Here is a 25,173-nt window from a genome sequence, read left to right as displayed (position 1 = left end):
ACATTGAGCAAATCCTTAAAAAATGAATAATCTCCATCTTAAAGATAAAGTGGCGTTGGCTGCACAGACAAAACGTGATTGTTACTGTTAACCTGTCAAACAAGCACAACGAGGGCATCAGGAGGATAATCCCAAATCCAAAACCAGATTTATAAATAGGAGCTTTATATCCCACAATAGATTATTTTAACTCACCTGAAAATAAAGTCATCTGTGCATCCCTGTCATGTCATCTGATGATTTTTAGGCGTGTTTCATTGTTATTTGAACATGTGACAAGTATTTAGTATTTTAGTTCCATCCATGGACAAGTTTCCACTCTACAAAAGCAACAGCTATGCAAGGTGATCATTCTCAATTTTGCCCAAGGACACTTCAGCATCAGTTGAGGTTATTTACAAGACTGTATCAAAGAGTAATTAATAACAAAAGAATAACACTAAGATTTAGCTCAAAAGCACTAATCTTGATTTCATTCAGTTTGCATCCGACCTGAAATATATTCACTGGTCAGGAATAAATTTGAAATCATTCTGTGGTTTTTTTTTTGTTTTACAATTGCTTGCAGATTAATGTAACCTGAAACCTCTGTTTAGCATTGCAATGCATACAGGCTGTTTAGAGATTCCAATGAAAATGTGTTTTTAATCAGAGGAAGGAACTATTTGTACCCAATGAATAACATACATTCCCTCGGAGAACATGCAAACTTTACGTAGACAGGTGTTAACTCAGCCCTGGGAGTGAACCGAGGGCATTTTTGCACCCATGCTTCCCAAAGTTACCCACTGCTATGGTTTGTCATTGTCACATGCATTTTCATTTTATCATGATAGAATCTTATACATTAAAGAGGAAGGGGGATATAGGTTTGAGCTCCGTGCGTCCGTTCCTCCGAGTTAAAGGTGACAGCTTTTCTCAAACCGTTTAAGATAGAATAACCAAATTTGGTGTGTGACTTCAGGGTATCAATACCTTGATGGAGTTCGAAAATGAGAAATGCACAATTATTTTTTCTGAAGTTATTGCCCTTGTTTCATTTTTTTTTTTTTACTCTGAAGTATCTTCATAGGGGACAGCTTTTCTTAGAAACTGTTTAAAATAAGATAACCAGATTTGGTGTGTGACTTCAGGGTATCAATACCTTGATGGAGTTCGAAAATGAGAAGCGTGCAATTAATTTTTTCTGGAGTTATTGCCCTTGTTCCGTTTTTTTTTACTCAGTTTGAGGTATCTTCAAAGGGGACAACTTTTCTTAGAAACCGTTTAAGATAGGATGACCAAATTCAATGTGTGGCTTTAGGGTATCAATACCTTGATGGAGTTCGAAAATGAGAAGCGTGCAATTATTTTTTCCGGAGTTTTTGCCTTTGTTCCGTTTTTCTTTACTGTGTTCGAGATGTCTACAAAGGGGACAGCTTTTCTTAGAAATCGTTTAAGTTAGTAATTTTATATTCTGATGTGAGAAAATATTTTCTTATGTATACATCTAAGTTCTTAGATTTAGGACATTTAGGAAAAGGTTGTGAGTTATAATGAGAACCAGTCGGGCGGGGGATGTTGATGACTTTGTCTTCTTGTTTAATTTAGAACATTTCAGAAAGAAACCTTTACCTAAGCTAAAACAGACTTTCTCTCGGGTTGCTCCCTCTGAGACCGTATGTTTAGTAGCTTATAAATGGATGGATGCCTGGATGGATGAACAATGTGATATAAGACATAATGCGTCCCACTGCTTTTACTTCACCTTAAAGGGCCTTAGCAGCAGTTTTCAACGTCAATATCATCTTTCTAAGGTCACAAGTTGTTGTACAGTTATAGTGGTCGATTGGCATCACTCACATCATATGCAACTTTCTCTCCTACTCCTATGCTGATGACATTTTCATCAGTTTGAGTTGATACTTAGCCAGAGGCTTTGTTTTTTTTTTTTTTACACCAAAGCCTGACATACTGTTCTGTACCACAGACTGTTGAGAAGTACAAGCAAAAACTCTTGCGTCAGGAATTTGTTTTTAAAAAAAATAAAAATAAACAAATGAATATTTAAAGTTTTAGCAACTCTCCCAGAATAATGGAACTCACTTAAATGTATTTTTGGGCTAAAAAAAAAAAAAAAAAAACATAAGGTAGTTATAGCGGAACTGTATTCAGTTTATTCTATGCTATTTAAAATATTGTTGTTATTATGACTGACATTCTTTCCAGTTTCAAGGAGTAAATATCAATTTGAAAATTAGAAAGCACACACGCTACCAGGCTGTAGTGTAAGAAATATCCACTAGAGGGCAGTAAAATATAGCTTTCTGACCCGATTGTGCTTTAAATAAAATGCAGACTTGAAAAGAACAGTTTATAAGAAAGTTAATGACTTCACAAATGACATATGATATGATGTGATGTGATATGATGAGATAAGGTGATACTGTTAGATTCCTCTTCTGTAGCCAACCTGCTTTTCCCTGTATACAGTATTAATTTTGACAGAAATTTTGGATTTAGTTTTAGTCATAGTTTTTTGACTGAAATACAACTTAGTTTTAGTCCAAATTCAGTCATCAAGACTTTTTCACTTATATAGTTTTAGTCAACTAAATGACGTTAACATTTTAGTCGACTAAATCCGTTACAGATATAGTGGACTAAAATATAAAGCATAATAGTTTATGCATTTTTAAAGCTTCAAATACCATTTATCAACCTGGTATGGGATGGTATTAAACCTTCTTCCACGCAACAGAATAGATTGGATACTTTCATCTGAATACTTCGACATTAAGCAAATACTGTCTTCTTTGTAACATAAAACTACTTATTGTCTCTCAATGTCAGAAGTGTGATTAAATGGAATCTACAGCATATGAATCCAGTTTTAATAAATTACTAGAAAGGGCAGTATTTTATGAGCAATATTATTGTTAGTTTGTGGTCATTTTTTTTTCCAAGAAATTGCCCAAAAAGTAACTTGGAATGTTTTTCTATTATTGATGTGTTTTTATTTTAATTTATAACGTATTGTTAAATGTTTTTGAGTGCCCTCTGCAATGTGCCCTCTATGAAATCCTAAACCAAGGCATTTTTTGAAGAATGCCATATTGATGATTTAAATAGGACAAATGTGTCTTCATTATGTTATTGATTTGTTTATGTTTTATAGTCACTCGAATTGAAACGATTATATACCAGAGTAAGTATGTAAATATGTCCAGTGTTAGTCATATGAAAGCATGTTTTTTTTTTTTGTTTTTTTCAAACTGCATTTTTTGGTCTTTTTTATTTTCCAAAAATATCGTCCAGTATCGTTATCGTGAGCCCAGTATCGTCAATCGTATCGTTTCGAGAACATTAGATAAGATAGATTCGTGACCGTCTCATTCCATTCATATTTTGTTACATCGATTGACTTTTCTACAGTTTTTATTTCATACACTAGGTGGTGCAATCACACCAGATATTCACCACATCTTTCTTGATCACACTCGTTTGGTGATCTCTTAGAAATATTAATGAAATCTATAAATATATGTAATTCACAGTCATGCATTGAAATGACCCTGGGCAAGACATCAAAGTGTAATAAACATTAATAAGCTATCTATAGAAGAGGAATACGTTATTTATAAAGAAACAAATACATTTCTGGCAAGTGTGTGAGATATGAAGAAAAACAATGATGTTGCCATATCTGCAGCGTAGGAATGCAGCATGGTTGGACTTTGATGACCAGGGCGCTGTTGTTGAGGAATGAGAGAGAGAAGTGAGTGAGTGAGTGAGTGAGAGAGAGAGAGGGAGAGGGAGAGAGAGAGAGAGACGCTCGCACACACTTGGTAACGCGCGCAGCAGGATCGGGGATCGAACCCAAAGGCGCACAGCCGGCGACGGACACGGAGCAGGAAGGTAGGATATGAGGATTAGACGGTCCTGCTGTTGGCAGAGACCGAATGCTGAGTCACGATAATGAGTGAGTTAGAGAGGAGGAAGGGGTGCGTTTCATGTCCACGTGAGGGGCGGGAGATTTCTGACTTTTACGCACTGTGGCTGTCATTTGGGCACTTGGTGATGCAGTCAATTTGAAGTGACTAAAGTTACCAGTTTCTTTAAAAAAAAAAAAAAAAAAGCTAATTTATTGATGTTGAACAGAGTGGGTGTTTAGAACAGGAGTTTTTTTTTACTTCTGGATGGAGAGCATTTAAGCCGTAATTGGTTCATTTACGCAGCTGTGACTTATTGCGTTAATTGATCAGAAGTCCTCTGTCAGCTACTAAAGTGTGCTTTATAGGCACGTGCACGCGTACACAGAGGTGTCAGGTGTGCTGTGTTATTCTCAGGTAGCCCTGGTGACTTCACAGACGCCTGCTGGTCAGCGCCACGGTGCGTAGTTATTTATTCATGTTTGTGTTACCTGACGCCAGGTTAGTGTAGGAGAGAGATGTTGGCTGGTGTCTCTATGAACTCATGTTGGATCTAATGAGGCGATAACGTCTTAATTCCATTAATGTAACAGAAGTGGAGTTTATGGAGTAGCCGCAGAGTGCAATGACACGTGCTCAGGAATTCAGTGCAGCTTTTTTTTTTTTTTTTTTTTTTTTTTTTGTTGCTTTTTTTTCCCGCGCATATCTGATCAAAATGAAGAATAAGGTGTTTTGTTCACTTTGTTCATCGATGAATATCTTTGCATTAGTTATGGCTCTGGACTAGTTGTTTTGTTGGAAAGGCAAATGATTAAAATAATGAATTATAACAATAATATTTAACAATACTAATACAAACCTTTGTTTTACACAAGGAAAAAACACCTGAATTTAAAGGTACAACTTTTCCCCCCATTAACAACTATTTAATCAAACTTATTTGCTGAAGATATTTGACTATATTTTTAATATTTACTTATGGTGGAGTCGTAGTGAGCCTCGCAGTAAGATGGCCCATTGTTTGACCCCCATGGCGGATGTGGGACCTTTCTGTGTGGATTGCATGTTCTCCCTGTGCAGGTTTTCACCAGTGCTCTATAGTTTCTTTCAGCTAACAAAAAGTACTAAAGTTCTGTTAATTCGGCATCTTAAAATGGAATGAGAATAAATGTGTGTGAAAGTGTGCGTCTGTCTCTGTGTGTTAGTACTGGTACTATAGATAGACCCCGGCTCACTAATGTGCATCAAAACAGGCAAATAATTGCAGTTTGGGAGCAATTCAGAGCAGAAAAACTGTAATTTAACTACTTCCACAAATGTTATTCAATAGTAGGGCAATCACACATTTATCCTACTAATACAGTACCCGTCGGAAGTATGTATTCATATAGTGGGAGCTTAAGTAGAGTTAATTATGGCCAAATGAGTATGTGTTTGAAGGTTGGATGTACAAAGATGTGTACATGCTCTGTAGTGTTATAAAGGGGTTTATTTGCGGGTGCAAAGTAAAATAGTGCGATTTCCCTGGTTTAATTCTATGGGACATGCGCATGATAAATGTGTTTGTTTTTTTTTTTTTTTTTTTCATTTTTATATATTTTTTGTTTGGTGTATTTTTTGTATTTTTTTGGTGTATTGTTTTTTGTAGTCATTTTTGTATCTTTTTTGGTGTAGTTTTGTGCATTTCTGTTGTCAATTTGTGTATTTTTTCGTATAAAAATTTAGTTGCGCACACACACGCACGCAGAACTTCCTTGCTTTTATTGAGAGATAAGTTGAAGACTCAACCCCTACAGCTCCAGGGAGCGGTACGGAAAACTCTGGAATATCAGGGGTGGCTGGTTACTGCAGGATAAAAGCAGATTTAGAAGCTAAATGAATGGATTTAATGAATTTATCGTAAATTTTCAGTCAAACTATCATTTAAAATATAAATATAGTTATCGTATATTGTTCCTCTGGAGTAAAAGGATCAGTAAGGATCTCCCCTGGAATTCCGACTCCAAATAAAGGGCTTGGATCTATGTCCACAGCTACAGCATAAGTCTGTGTCGTAGACAGGAGTTCCTTATTTATAGACGGACCATCATCAATAAACCAGTGATCATTTTGATTTAGTTTCAACTATATTATTATATATATATAAAACTGTATATTGTTTTTATTAGTTGACTGAAATCTAAACATAGACTAGTTTGGTCAGTTAAAATAATGTAGCCGACGAAAACTATGAAGAAAATTTTTAGTCAACAAAATGAACACTGGATTAAACATGAATGCTTTCTACCAGAGTTAGCTAAAGGTAACTAACCACATCTGGAGTTTTCATTTTATCCATTGTAAATATAACTTTTCATGGTGCTTACTAGGGGTGTTGAAAAAAATTGATCCGGCGATATATCGCGATATTGCGTCACACGATTCTCAGATTCATTTTTTTTTTACCTTTATTTAACCAGGAAAGTCTTTTCCACTACAGGAGACATTGTAACTGCACAAAGACGTGCACTGAAACCTGGGCATGTTGACCAGCTTGCGTTTTTTCAGTCAAATCTAAAAAGAAAGTACTAACTTTCTGCATTTATGTATTATTCTAGTCATTTACCTCAGTTAAGTTGCACTAAAGTCAAAGTTGGTTTAAAAGCCACAGGCAGATTGTATGTTATTTTTTTTATTTCAAGTTGTTGGCACATGGCAAACTATGCCAATAAAATATATTTCTTACATAATGTTCTCATGAAGGTGTATGCATTTGCAAATTGGTTGTTTCTTAAGTCATACATGAAAAAAAATGCAATAATTGCCTTATACTTTAATATCGGGATATATCGTATCATGACCTATGTCTAGGGATACAAATCGTATCACACACCGCTAGTGCTTACATAGCCAAGAATATGAAGTTTATTTGCTGTCAACAGAAGGCTGCTAAGACTGTTGATAGGATTATTATATGCTGGCTCAACTAGGAACAATTACAACTAAGGGTGTGAAAAAAATCGATTTCATGATATATCGCGATTTTTTTTTTTTTTTTGGGTGCCGATTTTAAATCGATTTTTTAATTTAAAAAATCGATTATTTATTTTATTTTTAAATATTTAATCAATGTTTTTGTCTATTTGTGCAATATTTCAGTGGTGGTTACAATGCTTTCAATGTGTTGCAATGGTTATCTGATGCACTTGATTTTATGATGGCAGTGTGTAACGCCTGCAATATTTATGTATACACAGACATTTTATCTTCATATAATCTGTTCAGATCAGTGGTTAAACTGATACAATAGGATAAATTATTTTTCTATTTTTGTGCATTGTCAGTAACTCGGGGTGGTTTATTCTTAATGTTCTCACTTACAGTTGTTACAATGCCATCATTATGTTGTCATGGTTACTTTGAGACTTCTACACAGTAGCTTCAGTGGAAAGAAACTTGTTGCACTTTATTTTACGATTTTCTTTTTTTCAGTGAAAATGTGCAAAAACACTAATAATAAATAATAAATAGGATGTTTTGAAGCATATATTTTTGACTCAATTTGTCCTTTGAATGATTCAATATCTTCTGATGAACATATACAGCAACTTGATTTTTCAGCTTTACGTTTAATTTTGATATTAACTGGGTAGAATATTGTGATATATCGTTTTGTGACCCACGTATCGCGACACGTATTGTATTGCAACATCCTTGCCAATACTCACCCCTAGTTAGAACTGTATGTATTGTGCACTCTGGACTGCATTGGGTTTGACACCCCTTGTATACAAATTCAGCATTATTTGCAATAAATGCAGCAACCCAGCTAAATCATTGCACGTGTGTGTACAGTCACATCTCCCATCGTGATTTATTGTAGAAGAATGTTGGCCTCAGTGTTTTCATGTTGCAGCTCTGCTTTTCTAAAGTGTGCGATGGAATACATAAAGGATGATTTACTTTGAAGTCAGCAGAGTATTTAAAAAAAAAAAAAAAGTACTGCTGCAACCATTTTTTTCCCTTAAAATATGTCCTTTGCAAAAAGCTGGATATTTTACTTTTACAGGATCAATAGTAGATTAATGACTTCAGCTTTTTCATGCAATATGTGGGGAAAGCACACCTCTGACAGTCACCCTTTCTGAGACTCTGTCACTCTCTGATTTCATCCATAATACGAGAAAGAAGAAAAAGAAAAAAAAAAATCGCTGTATTGGAGAGTCTATATCTGACAGCCACCTTGACTGACAGGCTCAAATGAAACTCAATATGAGGGATCGAGGAATAAATTGCAGATCCAGGGACTCTTTGGGACTGTTGTATGAGGTTTGAGACACAAAGCATAGTGACGTATGGGGAAGAGAAGAAAAATGGCACCAATGTAAAATGGAAGGGAAAATCTGTAAAAAGAAAAATGAAAGGTGATGCATAAATAATGATGGAAGGTAACATAGTGTCTTTTCTACCAATGTGGTGTTCTAATTTGAGTTCAGTTAATATGTGGGAGTATCAGGAAAGATTTTGGCACTTTTTACAGGACGTTAGAGCTTCAGAAAGTCTGTTTTCTTTCTCTTTCTGGCGATGAGGATCAAGAAACAGTTGTTCTCTCTACTGAAGTATTTTTTAAGTTTATGTGCAAAATATCACTTGTCTTTTTAAAAACATTTTCACAGTGTTTCTCAGTAAGGGGCATGGTCACAGTGTACATTGCAGTGGGTCATTGGAATAGTTATAATTATATTCCCAATAAAACTAAGCCTTATTTAGTCCTGTCTATCAAAAAAGACTGTGTGCGGCTTGCATTTTTTCAACCTAGTTAAGAATGAAGACGAGGAGTAGATAGATAAATGGTTTGATTCTCAGTGATCCTCCTGGCAAATCCATGAGAAAAAACCCCAATGTCTTGCGGGAAAAAATGAAGAAAAACCCAATTAAATTTGTTTTCCATTCTTTAAATCAGGAGTTTTCAACTGGTCTCACCCTGGGACCCACATTTTGCCACGGTCATTAAGGCGCGACCCATTTTTTTTTTTAGAATTCAACCAACCAAATTTAGTTTTTCAAAAATGGCTGTTGAAAACACACAAATATAATCTTTTTTTAAAACATAAATAAATCTATATATTTTTCTGTGCAACATGCATTTCGCATGCCTGTCAAAAGAAAATTTTATTTCAAAATAAAATAAGTCTAACATAAGAGAAATTGATAATTTATTTATTTTTGACCAGCTGCCCGCGACCCACCCAGCACAGGTTCTGTGACTCACTTTTGGGTCCCGACCCACCAGTTGAGAATGGCTGCTTTAAATCCCTAACCTAACCCCTAATTCTTTAATTCTATTGATAACACTAACTTTTATTCAATGATGTAAAAAGCACTTTTAATCCTCAAAAAACGTTTTTTTATGTTTTTTTTTTTTAATGTTTTTTCTTTTTATATTTTATTGTTCTTGTGGGAAAGCAGGTGCTTAAAATGGCCACATGGACTATCTTTAACATTTTCTGTATCTTTCATTCACTCAATCATTTTGATGACTCCTGGAGTAAATTAATTCCCAAAACCTAGTCAATGGGCCTTGGAGGGGGGGGGGGGGGGTGACCTGTTGCCTGTGCCTTCTTTTGTATAAAGTTCCCTAACCAAACCCAAATAAAAAACCATAACCCTATATTTAATACAATGTTTTAAAAATGTGTCATTTTTCATGTTCATACATGAGAATGGAGTTTGTGTTTGTTTGTGTGTGTTTGTTTGTCTGTTTTTGTACACGATAACTTGAAAAGTTACGAACGAATTTTGATGAAATTTTCAGGAACGGCTGATTAAATTTTGGTGATGTTCTGGCTACCAAAAAAAAAAAAAAAAAAAAATATATATATATATATATCCCATTCATTTTCCCATCCACACTGTGGAACTCCTGTTAAACATTGTTTTATAACACTGAAGATGTCATGTACGATCACACACACACACACACACACACACACACACACACACACACACACACACACACACACACACACACACACACACACACACACACAGACTGACCAACATACTTCCTAAAACCATTTTTGCTTTGGAAAAGTGTCTCTGTGGAGGCGTAGGGATCCGATAGTTTTCAAAAGTCTGCGCTAAACGAGCGCAGGTTCATTTGTTTGTTTGTTGGTTGGTTGGTTTAATTAAGATAAGACCTTAAACTGTTGTAGAATAAACTTTGAGACAAATTTTGGTTGTAAAGGTATATAATAAAAACAAGAAGTGTAGACAGTTCACTGAAACAAATAATTAAAATGGCTCCCTGAGTTTTAATAAAACCAAAGTAAAGTAAAGTTTAAAATAAACATCATTTATCAGCTATTGGTGGAAAAAACTGTAGATACCGATTATTATGAAAATGATGAATTTCAGGCATTATCGGTCGATTCTTAGTACCAATGGTTTGAAGTCTTATGGGTCAAGTTTAAAAAAGGTAGTAAAGCACTGTCACAGGCCTTTCAATTGTTTCTTAAGTTTTTCTATTCTGCTTTTAGTATAATATGCACAACTTCACTAGAATATAAATCGGCTTTGCCAAGGATTTCATTTATGTTGCAATTTTTGCATCCAGCTCTTCAAGTTCAAATAAAACTAAACTTTAAGGGCAAAAGACTCATGTCTTCCTAAATCTTTTAACGCTGAAAAGGGAAAAATAGGGACTAAAAGTTTACACTTTAAAAGTAATGCATGAATCTTACTATAAAAAAATAAAATGTTGCTGCTTTTCTTTTTATGGATTGTAATACTGCAGCATTGGAAAGACATGCTTGAATAAAGATGTATTGGTAAATGTAGGAAATTTAAATCCATATGCACAGTTTTTACACAGTCAAACATACATAAATAGTGCAATGTAATGCAAAATAAATAAATAGTTGAGACTCATAACAGAGACTAATACAGAATAGGAGGCCCAGTTGAAAGAGAAAGAAGATGTTCAGATTCTCTCTGATGGAGAGGAACGACTAAATGCTTTTCTTTGATCCGTCAACCAGAAATGGAGACGGCCTGCTGTTAACAGAGTGCCTGCGTCTAACGTTCTAACCAACCAAGAGGACAACAGGAGATGAATGAGTCTGTGCAGGCTATCAGCTCCACTTTGACACAGCTGTCTGTGTTTCTGTGTCCTGATATACACACACAGAGCTATACTGGGACGGCTTTTAACGCCTAAATAACAATAAAACCATGCAACCAAACAAGCACCCACATTTACAGAGAATGAAACTAATTCACAGTCAGAAAGGTGGACATGAAAGTAAAAATGTTTGACAAAACTGTTGTCAGTGGAGTGTTATTGAGATAAACAGATCTGCAATGTTTAAATTAGGAGTTGATGGGAGGATTTCATCACATTATCCCATAAGTGCTCCAGTAAACAAATAATAAAAAAAAGAAAATATTCTGGTTTACTTTTAAATTAATTTTGTTCCAAACGAACATAAAAAATAAAAAATATTATATTCTAGGCTATTGTTTTCCATTACTTCTTGTTTTGAATGACCATAAACAATATTCTGGGTTTATCTTTCACTTTTGTTACAAACAAACAATGATGAAAATTATTTTTCCATTACTTTTTGTTATGAATGAACATAAAACAATAAAAAAGTATATATTCTGGTTTATTTTTTTTATTACTTTTTGTTACAAACGAACATAAATGATAAACAGAATATTCTGGTTTATTATTATTTAGTTTTTCATTACTTTTCTTACAAATGAACATAAACAATAAAAAAGAAAATATTTTGGTTTATTTTTTTACATTACATTTTGTTTCGAACGACCATAAACGATAAAAAAGAAAATATTGTGGTTTTTTTCATTATTATTGTTATAAATGAACATAAATATTAAAAAAATATGTACTGTATGTATATGCACTGTATATGTTTGTATATTATTCTTACATAATGAAAAACCAAATGTGAAGTCTAAAATGTTGTTTTGCAGAGGAGGCGTATAAGTTCCTTGAACTTCTGTCTACTCCTTTTGAGCACTTTTCTCCTTTAAATACGTGTTATGTATTGTACATGAAATGTGTTTTTTTATGTTGCTCAAATGAATAAATAAACAAACAAACAAACATACAATTTCACAAAATGAAACCAAAACAGAGCAACAAGATGGTATACTGTATGTATTAGAATATCCTGATCAATGATATAATAGCTTTGTCTCCCAAAGCCTCTGATGGGAGAGTTCAGACTCATTTGTCAGACTGCACTGGGGAGAACGAAGATGGCAGCAGCTACAAACATGACTGCTGGATTCTCCAAGTCAGCCTAGAATTTCTGTGCGATTTTTGAACGTTTCCCATGAGACAGTTGGGCTTTCAGACAAAAAAGCATTTCTGTGCTTTTTCTCCACATCACATTTTACAGAAAGGAAAATTGCACAAGTAAACTGTGCTCATTTATCTTGGAAAACTATTACTAGAGCATGGCCTTTCAAAACTTACTGGTGTCACATTTCACTGATACATACAGATGACTGTTTTTGCACAATTCATCCATGGGACACAGATAGCATGAAGTGATGAAAAGTTGTGGTGTTGTAGAGCGTTAGTGTAGGGCAGTATTATATATCTATATATATATATGTACTGCTATTGTTTTAAGCAAAAACGCGTTAAACGAAAAAGAGGCATTTCTGCAAAGCTGATTAACACAAAAAGAAGTTTATCTTCCGTATAATTATCTCTTTTAGTTCTATGTGTGGAACCTCCCTCAATGTTTACCTTTGTTAAGATCAAAGAAGATGCAGACAACATTTTCATAGGAAAAGCCCTGGTTATCTTGGCATGTGTCGTCAGTGTTGTTTCTATGTTTCTGGTCGGGAATCATTGATATTTTATTGGAGCAAGACTTTGTGAAGAAACAGCATCAGGGACATGTCCTATTTCTACATTAAAAAATAGTTCAAGTCAAACATTACCATTAGTGGGCAAAATTTCAGCAAAACATTAGAGATGCACCGAAATTAAAATTTGTGGCCGAAGCCGAATAAAATATAAACGCTTGGCCGAATACCGAATACCAAATATTGAATGCAGTTAAGTTTTTCACTATTTTTTTAAATAGTACATAAATAGCCGAGAATGCATTTTTAGACTTGTTTCTTAAAGAAAGTAAATGCTTGTTGAATATTATGACATTTTTTAAATATTCCAGTAGCCATTGCTTTTCAAAAAAAGTACAACAAAGTTTTTCATTTATATTAGCCCTTCAAATAAAACAAAACATGCATTCCAAAAAAAACTAAAGTGCATTAAAGGGGAGGTATGATTCAGAGGGACAAAGTTGAAAAAGTTATGTTTCCTTCCTTGTTATTCCACATTTAGTACAAAGTCAGCTTTAAACAAGCGAATTGGATTTTGCCCACGTTGGCAGGTGACGTCACCTAACACGCCTCCTAGATTGTAGGCTCCTCCCTCTCCAACTATTTAACAGCTAAAACAAACACTGTGTTTTAATATATAATATATATTATACATTATTGCCATATATGTAAATGCTAACTGCACTACTGGACGCCCAAACTGCACTACTTTTTCTGCTGCCGATCGTGTTGGGAGTCACTGTTTGGAGCCGCGGACCCATTGTTTACACACATCAGCTGTTAGCAATCCATGCTAATGCTACACCAGCCTATGCAGCGAGACCGTGCACACACTTTTCCGAGTCAAAATCACTGCACGTTGTTTGATTGCGTCTTAGTGTCACACGCTATTATTCAGCCTTGCTTTTAACTCACTAAACCGAAGGGTGAATGTGGCTTTTTTTTTTTGCAATATTCGGCCAAAGAATATTCGGTGCATCCCTAGAAAACATTGTGAAATACATTGACGTTCAATCTCAGCAGGTTTTTTCATCCTCTTTTATACTATGGGATGAGACTTACACAAAGTTAACAAAACGATATGATTTTTTGGAAAGGGAAAAAAGACTACAATAAATTGCGCTTGGAAAAATAACCATGCCTTAATATGACTTTAACTAGTCTGGGCATACTTGCTTACTTCCTCTAGGCATAGCCTTTGAAATTCATGAGGAATATAAAAAAAAATACAAACAATAACCTAAATAACACATTTTTTTCCTATTTCAAGTGCAAAAAGTGCCACTCTGCAAATAAAGTACAAAAACCAACATTTCATTTTAATCATCATGCCATTCTTCATTAACAAATTCTATCTTTGCATGAACTTTTCATAACAAGTCAGAACAGTCTACACTTCCAAGATTTAAGATATTATATGTCTATATTTTCTGACATAAATTGAGCAGGGATGGAAAGTATCTTTCAACCCCAACGCCTCTCCTCCCTCCATCAACCCTTCGTGATGTTGCGATATCACTCGATAGATCTCGTGGCATTTTAATATTTTCAGATATCATTTTACTTCTACTGAATTCTGTCTGTTAATTTTGAAAACGGTTTTCCAAAGTATATTGGTCGTCACGTTTGTGTGTCTGTTTGTGTACACAATAGTGTCCTCAATTTTTGATGAATCCACTTCAATTTTTTTTTCTGTGAATTGGTTTTTGGGAACAGATGAGACCATTCATTTTTGGTGAAGATCAAAGTCACAAAAAAATATCAAAAATCGCCGAATGCCCTATCTTTAGCGTGGGACAAAATTTGTAAAATTAATATCTTCATCGATTCGTTCAAGATTTTGCAGGATGATGTATGGCTATGACATGCAATATCTGACCAAACATAATCCGGATACAACCCAAGTTGCTGACTCAGCGATTTTTTTGGAATTAACATTGGAAAACCCATTTGCGACTTTCAGAAATTTCTAAACAGTTTAAGTAAGTTTTCATTTCATTCAAATTTGGTGGATTGATGTCGGATTGTGACCTCTATCAAAAGGTCGAGTTACGTAAGGATCTGATCCAGAATGTGGATTTGGCAGCAGGTTGAAGTTTGTAGATATCTTCACTTCACCAAAGTCTATCACAAGATACAGTTTGGATCCTGATCCAGGTTTGAGAGTTAAAAAATCATGTTGAATGTCCACCATCTTTGAAAGTCATTTCTACTGTCGTTTGTAGGTTAATGGCTGTCAAATCTGGTTTGAGAAGAGTTCTGACATTAATCTACAACAAAAGTTCAAGTGTTTATCATGCCATGCTTTTGATATTGGGCAATTTCGAGAGTCTGCCCTGAATGAGCGCTTTCATTTGTTTGTGAGCAAGATAACTTGAAAAGATTGGATGAAATTTTAAGAAAATGTTGATAATGGGACAAGGAACAGGTGATTACATTTTGGTGATGTTCTGGATTACCAAAAATTAGAAAATTCCACTTGTGGAAATCACAATATGGTTGGATTTGCCTGCTCCTTTAAGCGTGGTCGCTTATGGGTAATGCGCGGTGGCTTATAAGTAATGTAGCAGTGTTAGGGAGGTGCGTGCTATACTCTTTAAATCACAATATGGGTGGAAATGAGCTACTTGGCGGAGGTCTAGTTCTAAAGGTCGCTTTGAACATGTTTCCATTGAACGTTGTTTTGGGCTGGAGCCTCGCAACTCCTGTGAGACTTCGGCGCTGGAAGACGGACGCTCCAAATCTCCTTATAATTCTCGGTATTCCTTTGTTGTTTCACGCCTAATGTGGCAGTAGTAAGTATAACGCTAAGAAATGTCCCGGTCTCCTCTTCTGTCTACACGTACCGTGTCATGTTTACTCTGAGAGAAGTGGTCATGTGACCAGGTAAGTCACATCATGTGACCAGGTACGTCACGTCCTGTGACGTGTATTTGCATAAACATTTTTTTGTGATATTTCAGTGTTTTTTTTTTAATTTGGTGTTTCATCACCAGTTTTTATTGTATTTAGATTATGAGCATTTCCGAGGGTAATGGAAACGCAGATATTGATAAACTCAACTTGAATGACAACCACCAGCACACTTACAGAAGAAGTAATAGTGGTTGTGGTTGCTATGAGTGGAAGAGCCAATAGATGCTGCTTTTGTTGTTCAATGACAACTTTGAACACTAACAAAGAAAGACATTCGTCTCCATGCCACCCATTCATTTATGAGCAGTAAACGTAACCTGGCCCCCTCTATAAAAATTATCTGGCTTGGCCACTGAAGGCACTTTTTTGAATAATGACTTTCAAAAGCAGAGCATCAGCACCAGCAGTTTCACAAATGTCCCAGTAAACAGTTCACTCAGCGACTGTGTGATTATCTTTCGTGCTCATAGAGCACGGCAAGCTGCGTAAAACAAATGCCTTCCTGTTTACTGTGTGCTCTTGTCAGGTGAGTAAAGTTTGCTGAGTCAGGCTTTTGGAAAGTCATGTCATGTGGAAGATGAAGAGATCGGGAAGAAGAGGACATTACTCAACTCATCAGAGCGTTGCCGATCCTACCGCCTCTTTGGCAAAGCCTAAAGTCTGCTAATCTGTCAATGATCACTGTGTTAATGAGTGATGTCTTTGTATGAGGGTCCAGGGCTGTCAGAAATCCTTCAGTGATCTGCTGAGATAATCCAGATTTGTCTGTGGTGTGATGTACACCTCTTTTCTGAAAGAAAAGTGTCTGAGGTTAAAGCAAAGTAAGGACCATTGCCATGTAGTCAATTATATTGAGTGCTACACCTCAGGAGACCCAGCTGTGGGTCTGCATTGCCAGAGCATTGTGGAGCCTTACTTACATATGACTGTGAGATAAGCTTTAAGACTCAACTCATTACACAGATTTAGATCTCAGCTGCTAAGACTTGGCCCAGCAGAACGTGTTCTTGAAGGCGTCACGACAAGCTCACTCTGGAAAATCAATGTTTAAAAGTCAAGTGTAAAACATAATGGTGTAATAGCTTTACACTAATATACAAAAATTAACAACAAAAAAAAGCCAATGTTGTCAATGTAAATCTACTATGACATTGGTTCTCAACTGATTTGATTTCAGAATCATTCTGTATCAAATCATCCCTGAACGCCATACAACTAGCTGTGGAATTACATTTTTGTAGGTTTTAACAGAGACAATTGAGACAATTCATTTTTTCAAATGCTCTTCAAGAAAGTCAAAACCAATCCATTAAAAACCTCAGTAAAGATATTAGGTATATATTATCACTAGCAGTTTATAGTTAGTAGATTATATTGTTGGAAAACCCCACTACGGAAAACAAGTATCAAATTACTGCCTCCTTTTTTTAAAAGCAAGAATATATGGCTCTTCATATTAAAACTATTTAAAAATAAAAGTGCATGATCATTTTCTAACTTATTTTGTAATTGAAAATTCCCACCACAAAAGAAAACAGGCCGATTACCCACTTTTGTGTCCCAACCCTAGAGTTGAGAACTTAATCCTACATATTGACCTATAGTACTCTTTGGATTTACAACCCCTTTTCTAAAGGACCAAAGCACTACAGAAACCATTCTTAATCCCCAGAGTTGTACTGATAGAGGTAATCTACATCAGTATCAACAACAGGACAGTGGCAGTCTGACACAAACTTGGTCACCAGTTACCAAACAAATTATCTTCCCAATGACTTAAAATGCAATCACTTAATTTATCAAGAGAAATCAGGGTTCTCTTTCATAACATTCGTTTTGATATCTCACTATGGGTAATACGCCTCCGCGTCATATCTCAGAATCCATATCTCATTACGCAAATCCTATTTGGCAGGTGAAACTAATTCCTCACTATATGTAGAGTGGGTGGGGGAATGCAGCGCCATTCAAAAACCTCTTCTCACTCAGAGCTATCTCGCATCGGAGCAGCTGAACTGTCCACAGATGGACCATTTTTGATTCCGTCGCCATACGCTGCTGTTGATATCCTTTTCTGTTTTCAACCACACCAGGTCGACCAGTGTTTTCCCTGCCTCCATGCTTGGATTACACTGCTTCCACGGCCGTCGAGGGCCGACCGCTAACACACCTGTCTTCGACTCGGCTCACTGCTTTACTCGACACCACACCACAGCTGTCGAGCACCAGACCCAAAACACCAGTTGGCGGCTTGGTGATGACACCGCCCTTGCCACTCCACGCGGTCACCAGGCGCTGGGTGTTGGCCCTCCATTAGCTTAGCAGCTAGCAGCGCTAGCTAACCTCTTCTTCCGGCCTGCACACCATCACAGAGGAGAAGATGGAGGGAAAGGCCCCACACACCAGAGGGGCTGGAGGCTCGGACACACACCAAGTCTGCTTGAGGTGCCTCGGGCTGGAACATGCCCGGCAGGCCCTGGATGTCTGGATGCCACCACTGCGTCATCTTTATGGTGAAGAGCCTCAGTAGGCGGCTGGCACGCCAAGTCAGCCTGTTGGAGCTGGGACGCTTCCTTCCCCCTCTTGGCACCAAGGCCGTTGCTGCGGAGAGGATAGAGGTGGAGATCTGTGCGGAGCCTGCGGTGGGCCTCGTTTCCAGCTGGGGTTCCCAGTCCGACATCGCCTTTGTCCCTTTGCCCAGGGATGACATTTTGGACTTGGACTGCGGGGACGATGACGTTACCTATGAATTCCTTATTTCAGTGAATAAGGAGGAGGACGACATTTTCGTCACCCCGGTTTGGGCTGGAAAGCCCGTCGCCTCTGTCACCTTCATGGAGAGAGCTGAGGGAAGCACACTTGCTTTTCCTCTTTCCGGCTCGGACATGTTGGATGTCTGCAGACGCGCAGCCACCCGTCTATCCATCCCGTGGCTCCCTGTGACAAGGGGTACGGCGAAGCAACTGCTCCCTGTCTTCCTGGAACTGCTGGACGAGGTAGCGCGCTTCATCCCTCGACTGTGAGGCTATGGGGAGCCTGGGCTTGCTCCGCAAACCCCCAACCTCTTGATCAGAGGACAACCCCTCTACCACCTGAGCAAAATGGTCCTCGGCCCTTACTTTTGTCCGGTTTTAATGAATGGATGTCTCCGCTCCGTGTGTGGCACAGGCGGTTCTCCTGTTCTGATCGGTACAGTGCTTGCCCTGCCGGCTGGTGTAGTGCTCGATAAGCTTGTCTGCAATACAGAAGCGACCATATCCCATAGTGGGACATCGAAACAAATGTTATGAAAGTGAATTTTAGGTTCACCAGAGAGCCCTTCTTGGTGAATGAGTGAGAAGAGGTTTGCTTATTTGAATGGCGCTGTATTCTCCGCCCACTCTACCTATAGTAGGCAGGACTACCTGCGGCGGAGGAATACACTTCACCAGCCAATCAGGAGTGGTGTAGATAGGGCTTCTGAGATATGAGGCGGAGGTGTATATCCCGTAGTGAGACATCTCACTCAAATTACTCAGAGAACCAGGATTATGCAAATAACCTAAAGTTTTGTATCATTACCAATTATCTTAAAAATATAAGATCAAGCGGGTTTCAACGCACCAATCCTCAGGTTATTGGATGACCCACTCTAGCTCCTGATGTACTGCCACCTATAGGTTTTGGGCTTTTCTTTTTGCCACACTATACCTGTAATAGGGCCTTTTATCTACCATATTTATTTGTACCTGTACGACTCCATGCTAGTCACGATGATATATTGTATATATATTGTAATCTTTCATCTAATAATGGGTAGTAAGTAAACAATTGTGACTTTAGGGATGTCATGCTTTGAATAATACTAAGCATAGCGAGGTTCTATAAGAGCTAGCTCATGTAGCTATCATTTATCCTGAAATAATGCCATCTGCAGTCACTTTAAAAAAGAAAGAAAATCACCTTTTTTTTCAAAAACACTTGTGTTCATCAAATGGATAAAACAAAATTCTGACTACTTTTTGGCAAGTTTCTCTAATTGCAAGCAGCCTTTTAAAAAACAGAGAAAAAAACAAACACAGAGAGAAAGAAAAAAACAAACTCTTGTGAGAAAATGTAAATCAAGTACAAAAGCATTCTTGGACACAATTTATTGTGACAGACTTTCCTCCAAATCAATTCTAATTGACTGAACATGTGAGTGAGAAAATACAATATTGTGAATGAGCCAGCCAGTCACTCCTTTTATTACAGTATCTGAGCTCCAATAAAAATGTTTTTGTTTTTGTTTTGTTTTTTAATAAAGTACATTTCTAAACAAAATTAACAAACGCTTAATATATGACTGACATTGTCATGGTCAATCTCCTTTGAGTTAGTAATTCACTGTCACTGGCTCCATCATCCAACATGTCTGTCAACCAGTATCCATCACTCACATCCGTTTAATGTCTCAGAAACGTCTTTTACCATTAGGAGGAAAGATAAATGACGAGTGTGTAAAGAGTGTTGAATATACAAATGGAGTTCTTTCATTGACACTAAAACAGGAAAAACGCTATGACTTAAGTTTTTTATTTTTTTTTTTTATTTTTTATAAATCAATAGTTCATGCAATATTTAGTTTCTGCACACTTTTCTCAATAAAGCAAGACGTAAGACAAGAGAATGCCGAAATTGCAGACTTGAGACTATGGATGTTCTTTTTGTTACGACTGAAACAAGCAAAGGAGTGATATCGATTGTTCTCGCTCAGCGTGGTCAACCCTGACCAAGCAACAGAGAGGAACACAGCAAACACCGGGATGTTGCCCTTAAGGCTTCCAGTGTTGTGGGTGATAGTTTGACCAACTTCATGTCTGTAAGTTCAGCAACATTAGCAGAAACAGGATAAACAACCCTGGCTGTGATCAAGCAAGTTGTGGGAACGTCTAATCTGTATAGACTGGTTACCAACTTTATTAATGAGTTTCCCTCAGAGTTGAAGAAAGATAAATAAATAAATAAATAAATCTGATTAAGTAGACTAGGAGGAGAAGGTAGTAAGATCTAATGTCTTTTATTTACTTAGATAAAATTAAGTTCAGTATAAGATGTTCAGACAATTTTAATAAGACTTGGGGTCCTTCTCTCTCCTAATCAATAATATGTCATCTTTGGAAGACTAATTTATATTTGACAATTTCGTGTAACAGGATATTAATGGGTTGTACCAACCAACTTGGAACACACTTCCTTTGTATACCTACATTTACATATGATTTATATGAGTTTCCACTGGTTTTACTTTATATTTGTTTACTTTTTTGTCTGATATAATTGTGTTGTTTTGTTATTATTTTTATTATTAGGGCCCAGGCACAACGGCGTGTAAGACCTTATTGTAATGCACCTTTTTATATTTATTATTGTTATTATTCTTACAAAAAAGTGATCACATTTTTGAGGGCCTAAACACGTTGAACTCGTGAAAATTTGAACAATGCAAAATGCTACACAGGCTATAATAATTTCACAGTGCTATAAGATTGGTTATAAATTAAAAAAAAAAACTTGTGCATGTATCACAAACATGGGCAACATGTGGTCCCAAAAGAAAATGTACGAAAAATACACAAAATTACCACAAAAACACCAATTAACAGAGAAATACACAAAATAACAACAAACATGTTTAATAAGACAACAAAAATACACAAAAAAAACGTACAAATAAATGGAGAAACACAAAAATACAATACAAAAAAAAAGAAAAAATGCACAGCTGGAAAACAAAAATCCAAGAACAACATACATAAGAAAGGAAAACACAAAAGGACTCAGAAAGACTTCCAATAGTACCAAAAAATATACAAAAGAACATCATAAATACATAGGACAACAAAATACACAAAATGAGGGAAAATACACTATGGGACTGGCATTAACAAACAGCTATACAATATTTAATTTAGCCTTTTTTTTATCAAAAGGGACAGCACGTGTGAGTGAGTTCTCTAGTGTGGCTTATTTAGGGGAAGGTCTGGGTTATACATTCAACAATCCATCTAACTGTGCTTTTTTATGCTGTTCTGAGAAAGAGCAATAGCAGCGATTCCTAAAATCAGTATTTATTACAAAATAAGCTATAAAATAAAAATATATTAAGAAGAATATGAAACCAAATAAAAATACTTGGGAAAAAAAAAGAAGACAAGGAGGGGGAACGTGTGGAAGGAAATGTGTTTTTAAAAAAGCAGGTTATTTTTCCTGGAATTGAAATGGAGTAGCGCTGAGAAAAGGAAGCATCCAAATGAAAACAAATGTGCTTATTCAAACCAGCAGCACATGCACAGCTAATATAAACGGCACCAACACATTTATACAATAAGCACTGACTGCCAATTCTTTACCTTGCATTTCTCTTTCACTTACCTGCCCATTTTAGCTACTTTGTTTGAATTGAACCCCCCCGTTCCCCCACACACACACCCCTCCCCAGACTTAATATCTTCACTATTGCAAATATAACAGCAGGATACAGGACAAAGCAGCATTTGTGTTGCATTTAACTGTTTTCTATGGTTTATCTCGCTCCTTTTTCCCCCCATCAGATACATGAAGGACCGGGAGTCACGTCACATTATGGATTTTGAACGAGCAGCTGTGGTCCAATGGGCTGCGGGGAAAAGGGGGAACCTAAAAAGATAACCCTACAAAATTAAATTGTAACTTAACAAATCGGCTGAGTGAGGATTTATTGGGACAAGTGACGATTGTGTGACAGAGAGGGAGTGAATGGAGAGGGAAAAGCAGCAAACGAGAATGGGAAAGGATGAGAAAGTTATTCCTTAAGTGAAATCCCGACTGAAACATTCGAGAAACTGATCATGTGAGAAAAGGCGAGGAGGCACCCAAGCAACGTGTACAAGTCTGAGATTGATGGCTTCCAACAAGGCCAGGATTCAAGAGTAGCCTAATTAGTGCGTCTGCTTTCCTACAAGAAAACATTGTAAACACCACAAAACAAAGAACCTCCTCCCCAACACGCTATAAAAATCTCAATTACTGTATATACAATTACCCCAGCTCTCGTATTAAGCCAATCTGTACCTTTCCTGCACTTTTTGGTTTTGCACTCAGCAGTGTTTATTCCACTTGAGTTTCTTTTTAATTGAGAAACTCAACAGCGTGCCGACTTAGTTAGAGCTAATGAATGACGCTCATCCTGTAATTGAGCTGTTTTGTAAATGTGCCGTGATCAGCGCACGCACGCACACACACACGTAACAGAAAACACCTGCTGGAGGCATATTGTGCAGCACGTATTTTCTCTACACAGGTCACATCTGCGTACACACTAATCACACTACGGAGATTAAACAAGTTCAGGAATTATGCAGCCAGACAGAAAGAGCAAGTGGATAATAATGACTGCACAAATAATCATTCAGTCTGTTTATTGTAACTTTGCAGATGACGTCGTGGAGAGCTGCTTTAGGAGGCAGAATGACTGTGGCCAAGCTCCTCCTACACCTGTTCATCCTCCACTCCTTCTGTGAAGGTGAGTTATTATTGAGAATATAAACAGCAAAAATGCACATCATTGACGAAAAATTTTAGGACACATTTTACCTGAAGAAAATAAGAAGAAATGTATTGACTTGTTATTCAAGAAACCAATTCTGGACAAATATAATATTGTCGCCAGCCATTGTTCTATGACAACAAAGTACTTTTTCTAAACACTTTCTAACTTTGAGGAAGGAAACTTTGTGTGGAAGGACGTGACATGATTTTAAATGAGCAAATGAGAATTTAATCTCTGTGTAGGAAGTGTGTCAGCCTTAGTGAAGTGATTTTAGCAGTAACAAATACAGAAACAGATACATGGTTTTTACTCAAACCAGTCCATTTATACAATAATTTGAAACTTTTCTGGCAGATAACCAATTTTCTATATTTTCCAACTTTCTATATATACAGTATATTAAAAAAAAAAAAATATATATATATATATATATATATATATATATATATATATATATATTACCAATTGTCACTTTTAAAACAAATCTATAAAAGTTATTGCTTTCTAACATAGCAAATTAAAAAGTGAAGATCAGTGGTTCCTGCCATACCTATTCAGACCTTTAGCCTGAATCCATGTACCCCCTACTCCTGTACACTTAGAAAAACACAATCATGTAATGTCAGACACAATGTAGCCCTACAGGGAAAATGATCTCTGAATTTTTTCCTATCCTGTTGTATCTTCACTTGTATTTTCCAAAAAAATGCAAGTGAAGATGCAGGTGCTGGCCCGCATCATTGAAAACTGCATTAACATTAGCCTAGCATTACCTTGAGCATTACCTAGCATTACCGTTAGCATCAGCTAGCATTAGCCTAGCATTACCATTAACATTAGCTAGCATTACCCTAGTATTAACATTAGAATTTGCTATCATTAGCATTAGCCTAGCATTACTGTTAGCTAGCATTAGGCTAGCATTAACATTAGCATTAACAAGCATTTGCTAGCATTAGCCTAGCATTAACATGAGCATGAACCATATGATTAGCATTAGTTTAATATTCGCATTAGCTAACATTAGCATTAGCCTAGCATTATTGTCAGCTAGCATTGAACTAGCATTGACATTAGCATTAGCAGGAATTTGCTAGCATTAGCATTAACCTAGCATTAATATTAGCATTATCCATATGATTAGCATTCATTTAATATTAGCATTAGCTAACATTAGCATTAGCCCAGCATTAGTACTAGTACCATCTATGACAATTTGCGTACTTCTGGGGGTACCCGTACTCGACTTTGGGAACCTAGGGTGTAGTTAATGTTCATTGCATTCTTGAATAAATACAAATTTGTATTGTTGTGTATTCAGTTATTAATTTGTTGCAATACTCTATCAGATAAAAATATCAGTTTATTTCACACATAAAACAGGACAATGATTAAAGTGGCTCCTTTAAATAATACATATCCTGTTGTCACAGACTGGATAAATATAACCTTTTTTGTTCCTGTCAAAGTTTAATGACTAATTGCACAAACTATGAGCACATTTACATAACACTCTTACCTTTTTTTCTTAAGGTAAAGAATTGATGATTGTTTCAGGAGATTTAACCAGTTCCACAATCCCTCATAAAAACACATTTGATTATCATTGGGAAAATATTTACCCAGTTCCTGTTTATTGCTGCCTGATGTGTTTCTGTCCAGGTAATCTCCGTTTCTTACCTTCTCCATAGTGTTTTTAGCCTATTCTTCTCAGTTATGCACATATGTTTGTTTTTTATATCTTATTGTCTTCTCTTTATTCTTACCAATTTGCATACATTCTCTATATTTTAGTTCAGCTGCGGATATTTAAGACAGTTCTCTTTGCTGTGTAGGCTACTATATTTCTGTGGGTGCTTGAGAGGGAGATATAAAGTGACAAAGAGCTTTGAGAAAACCCACAGTAAGTGTCTCACAGTGACAGGCACC

At 36.5% G+C, this 25,173-nt stretch overlaps 1 protein-coding gene across 1 annotated transcript in view; it reads left to right on the top strand.

Moving 5' to 3' along the window:
* The first annotated feature begins 3,812 nt into the window (after positions 1 to 3,812).
* The window catches only part of cdh23 (cadherin-related 23), a 255,630-nt gene continuing 234,269 nt past the window's right edge, over positions 3,813 to 25,173 (top strand). Inside the window, exons 1-2 of the mRNA XM_028468278.1 lie at positions 3,813 to 3,897; positions 23,130 to 23,217. Of these exons, the coding sequence (XP_028324079.1) occupies positions 23,130 to 23,217 (88 nt within the window). The 5' untranslated portion in view covers positions 3,813 to 3,897. The remainder of the gene's footprint in view (positions 3,898 to 23,129; positions 23,218 to 25,173) is intronic.

This window comes from Gouania willdenowi, chromosome 15 (assembly GCF_900634775.1).
Source record: "Gouania willdenowi chromosome 15, fGouWil2.1, whole genome shotgun sequence".
NCBI lineage: Eukaryota > Metazoa > Chordata > Actinopteri > Blenniiformes > Gobiesocidae > Gouania > Gouania willdenowi.
The sequence above is the reverse complement of the archived record's forward strand: the minus strand, read 5'-3'. Positions and strand labels throughout refer to the sequence as shown.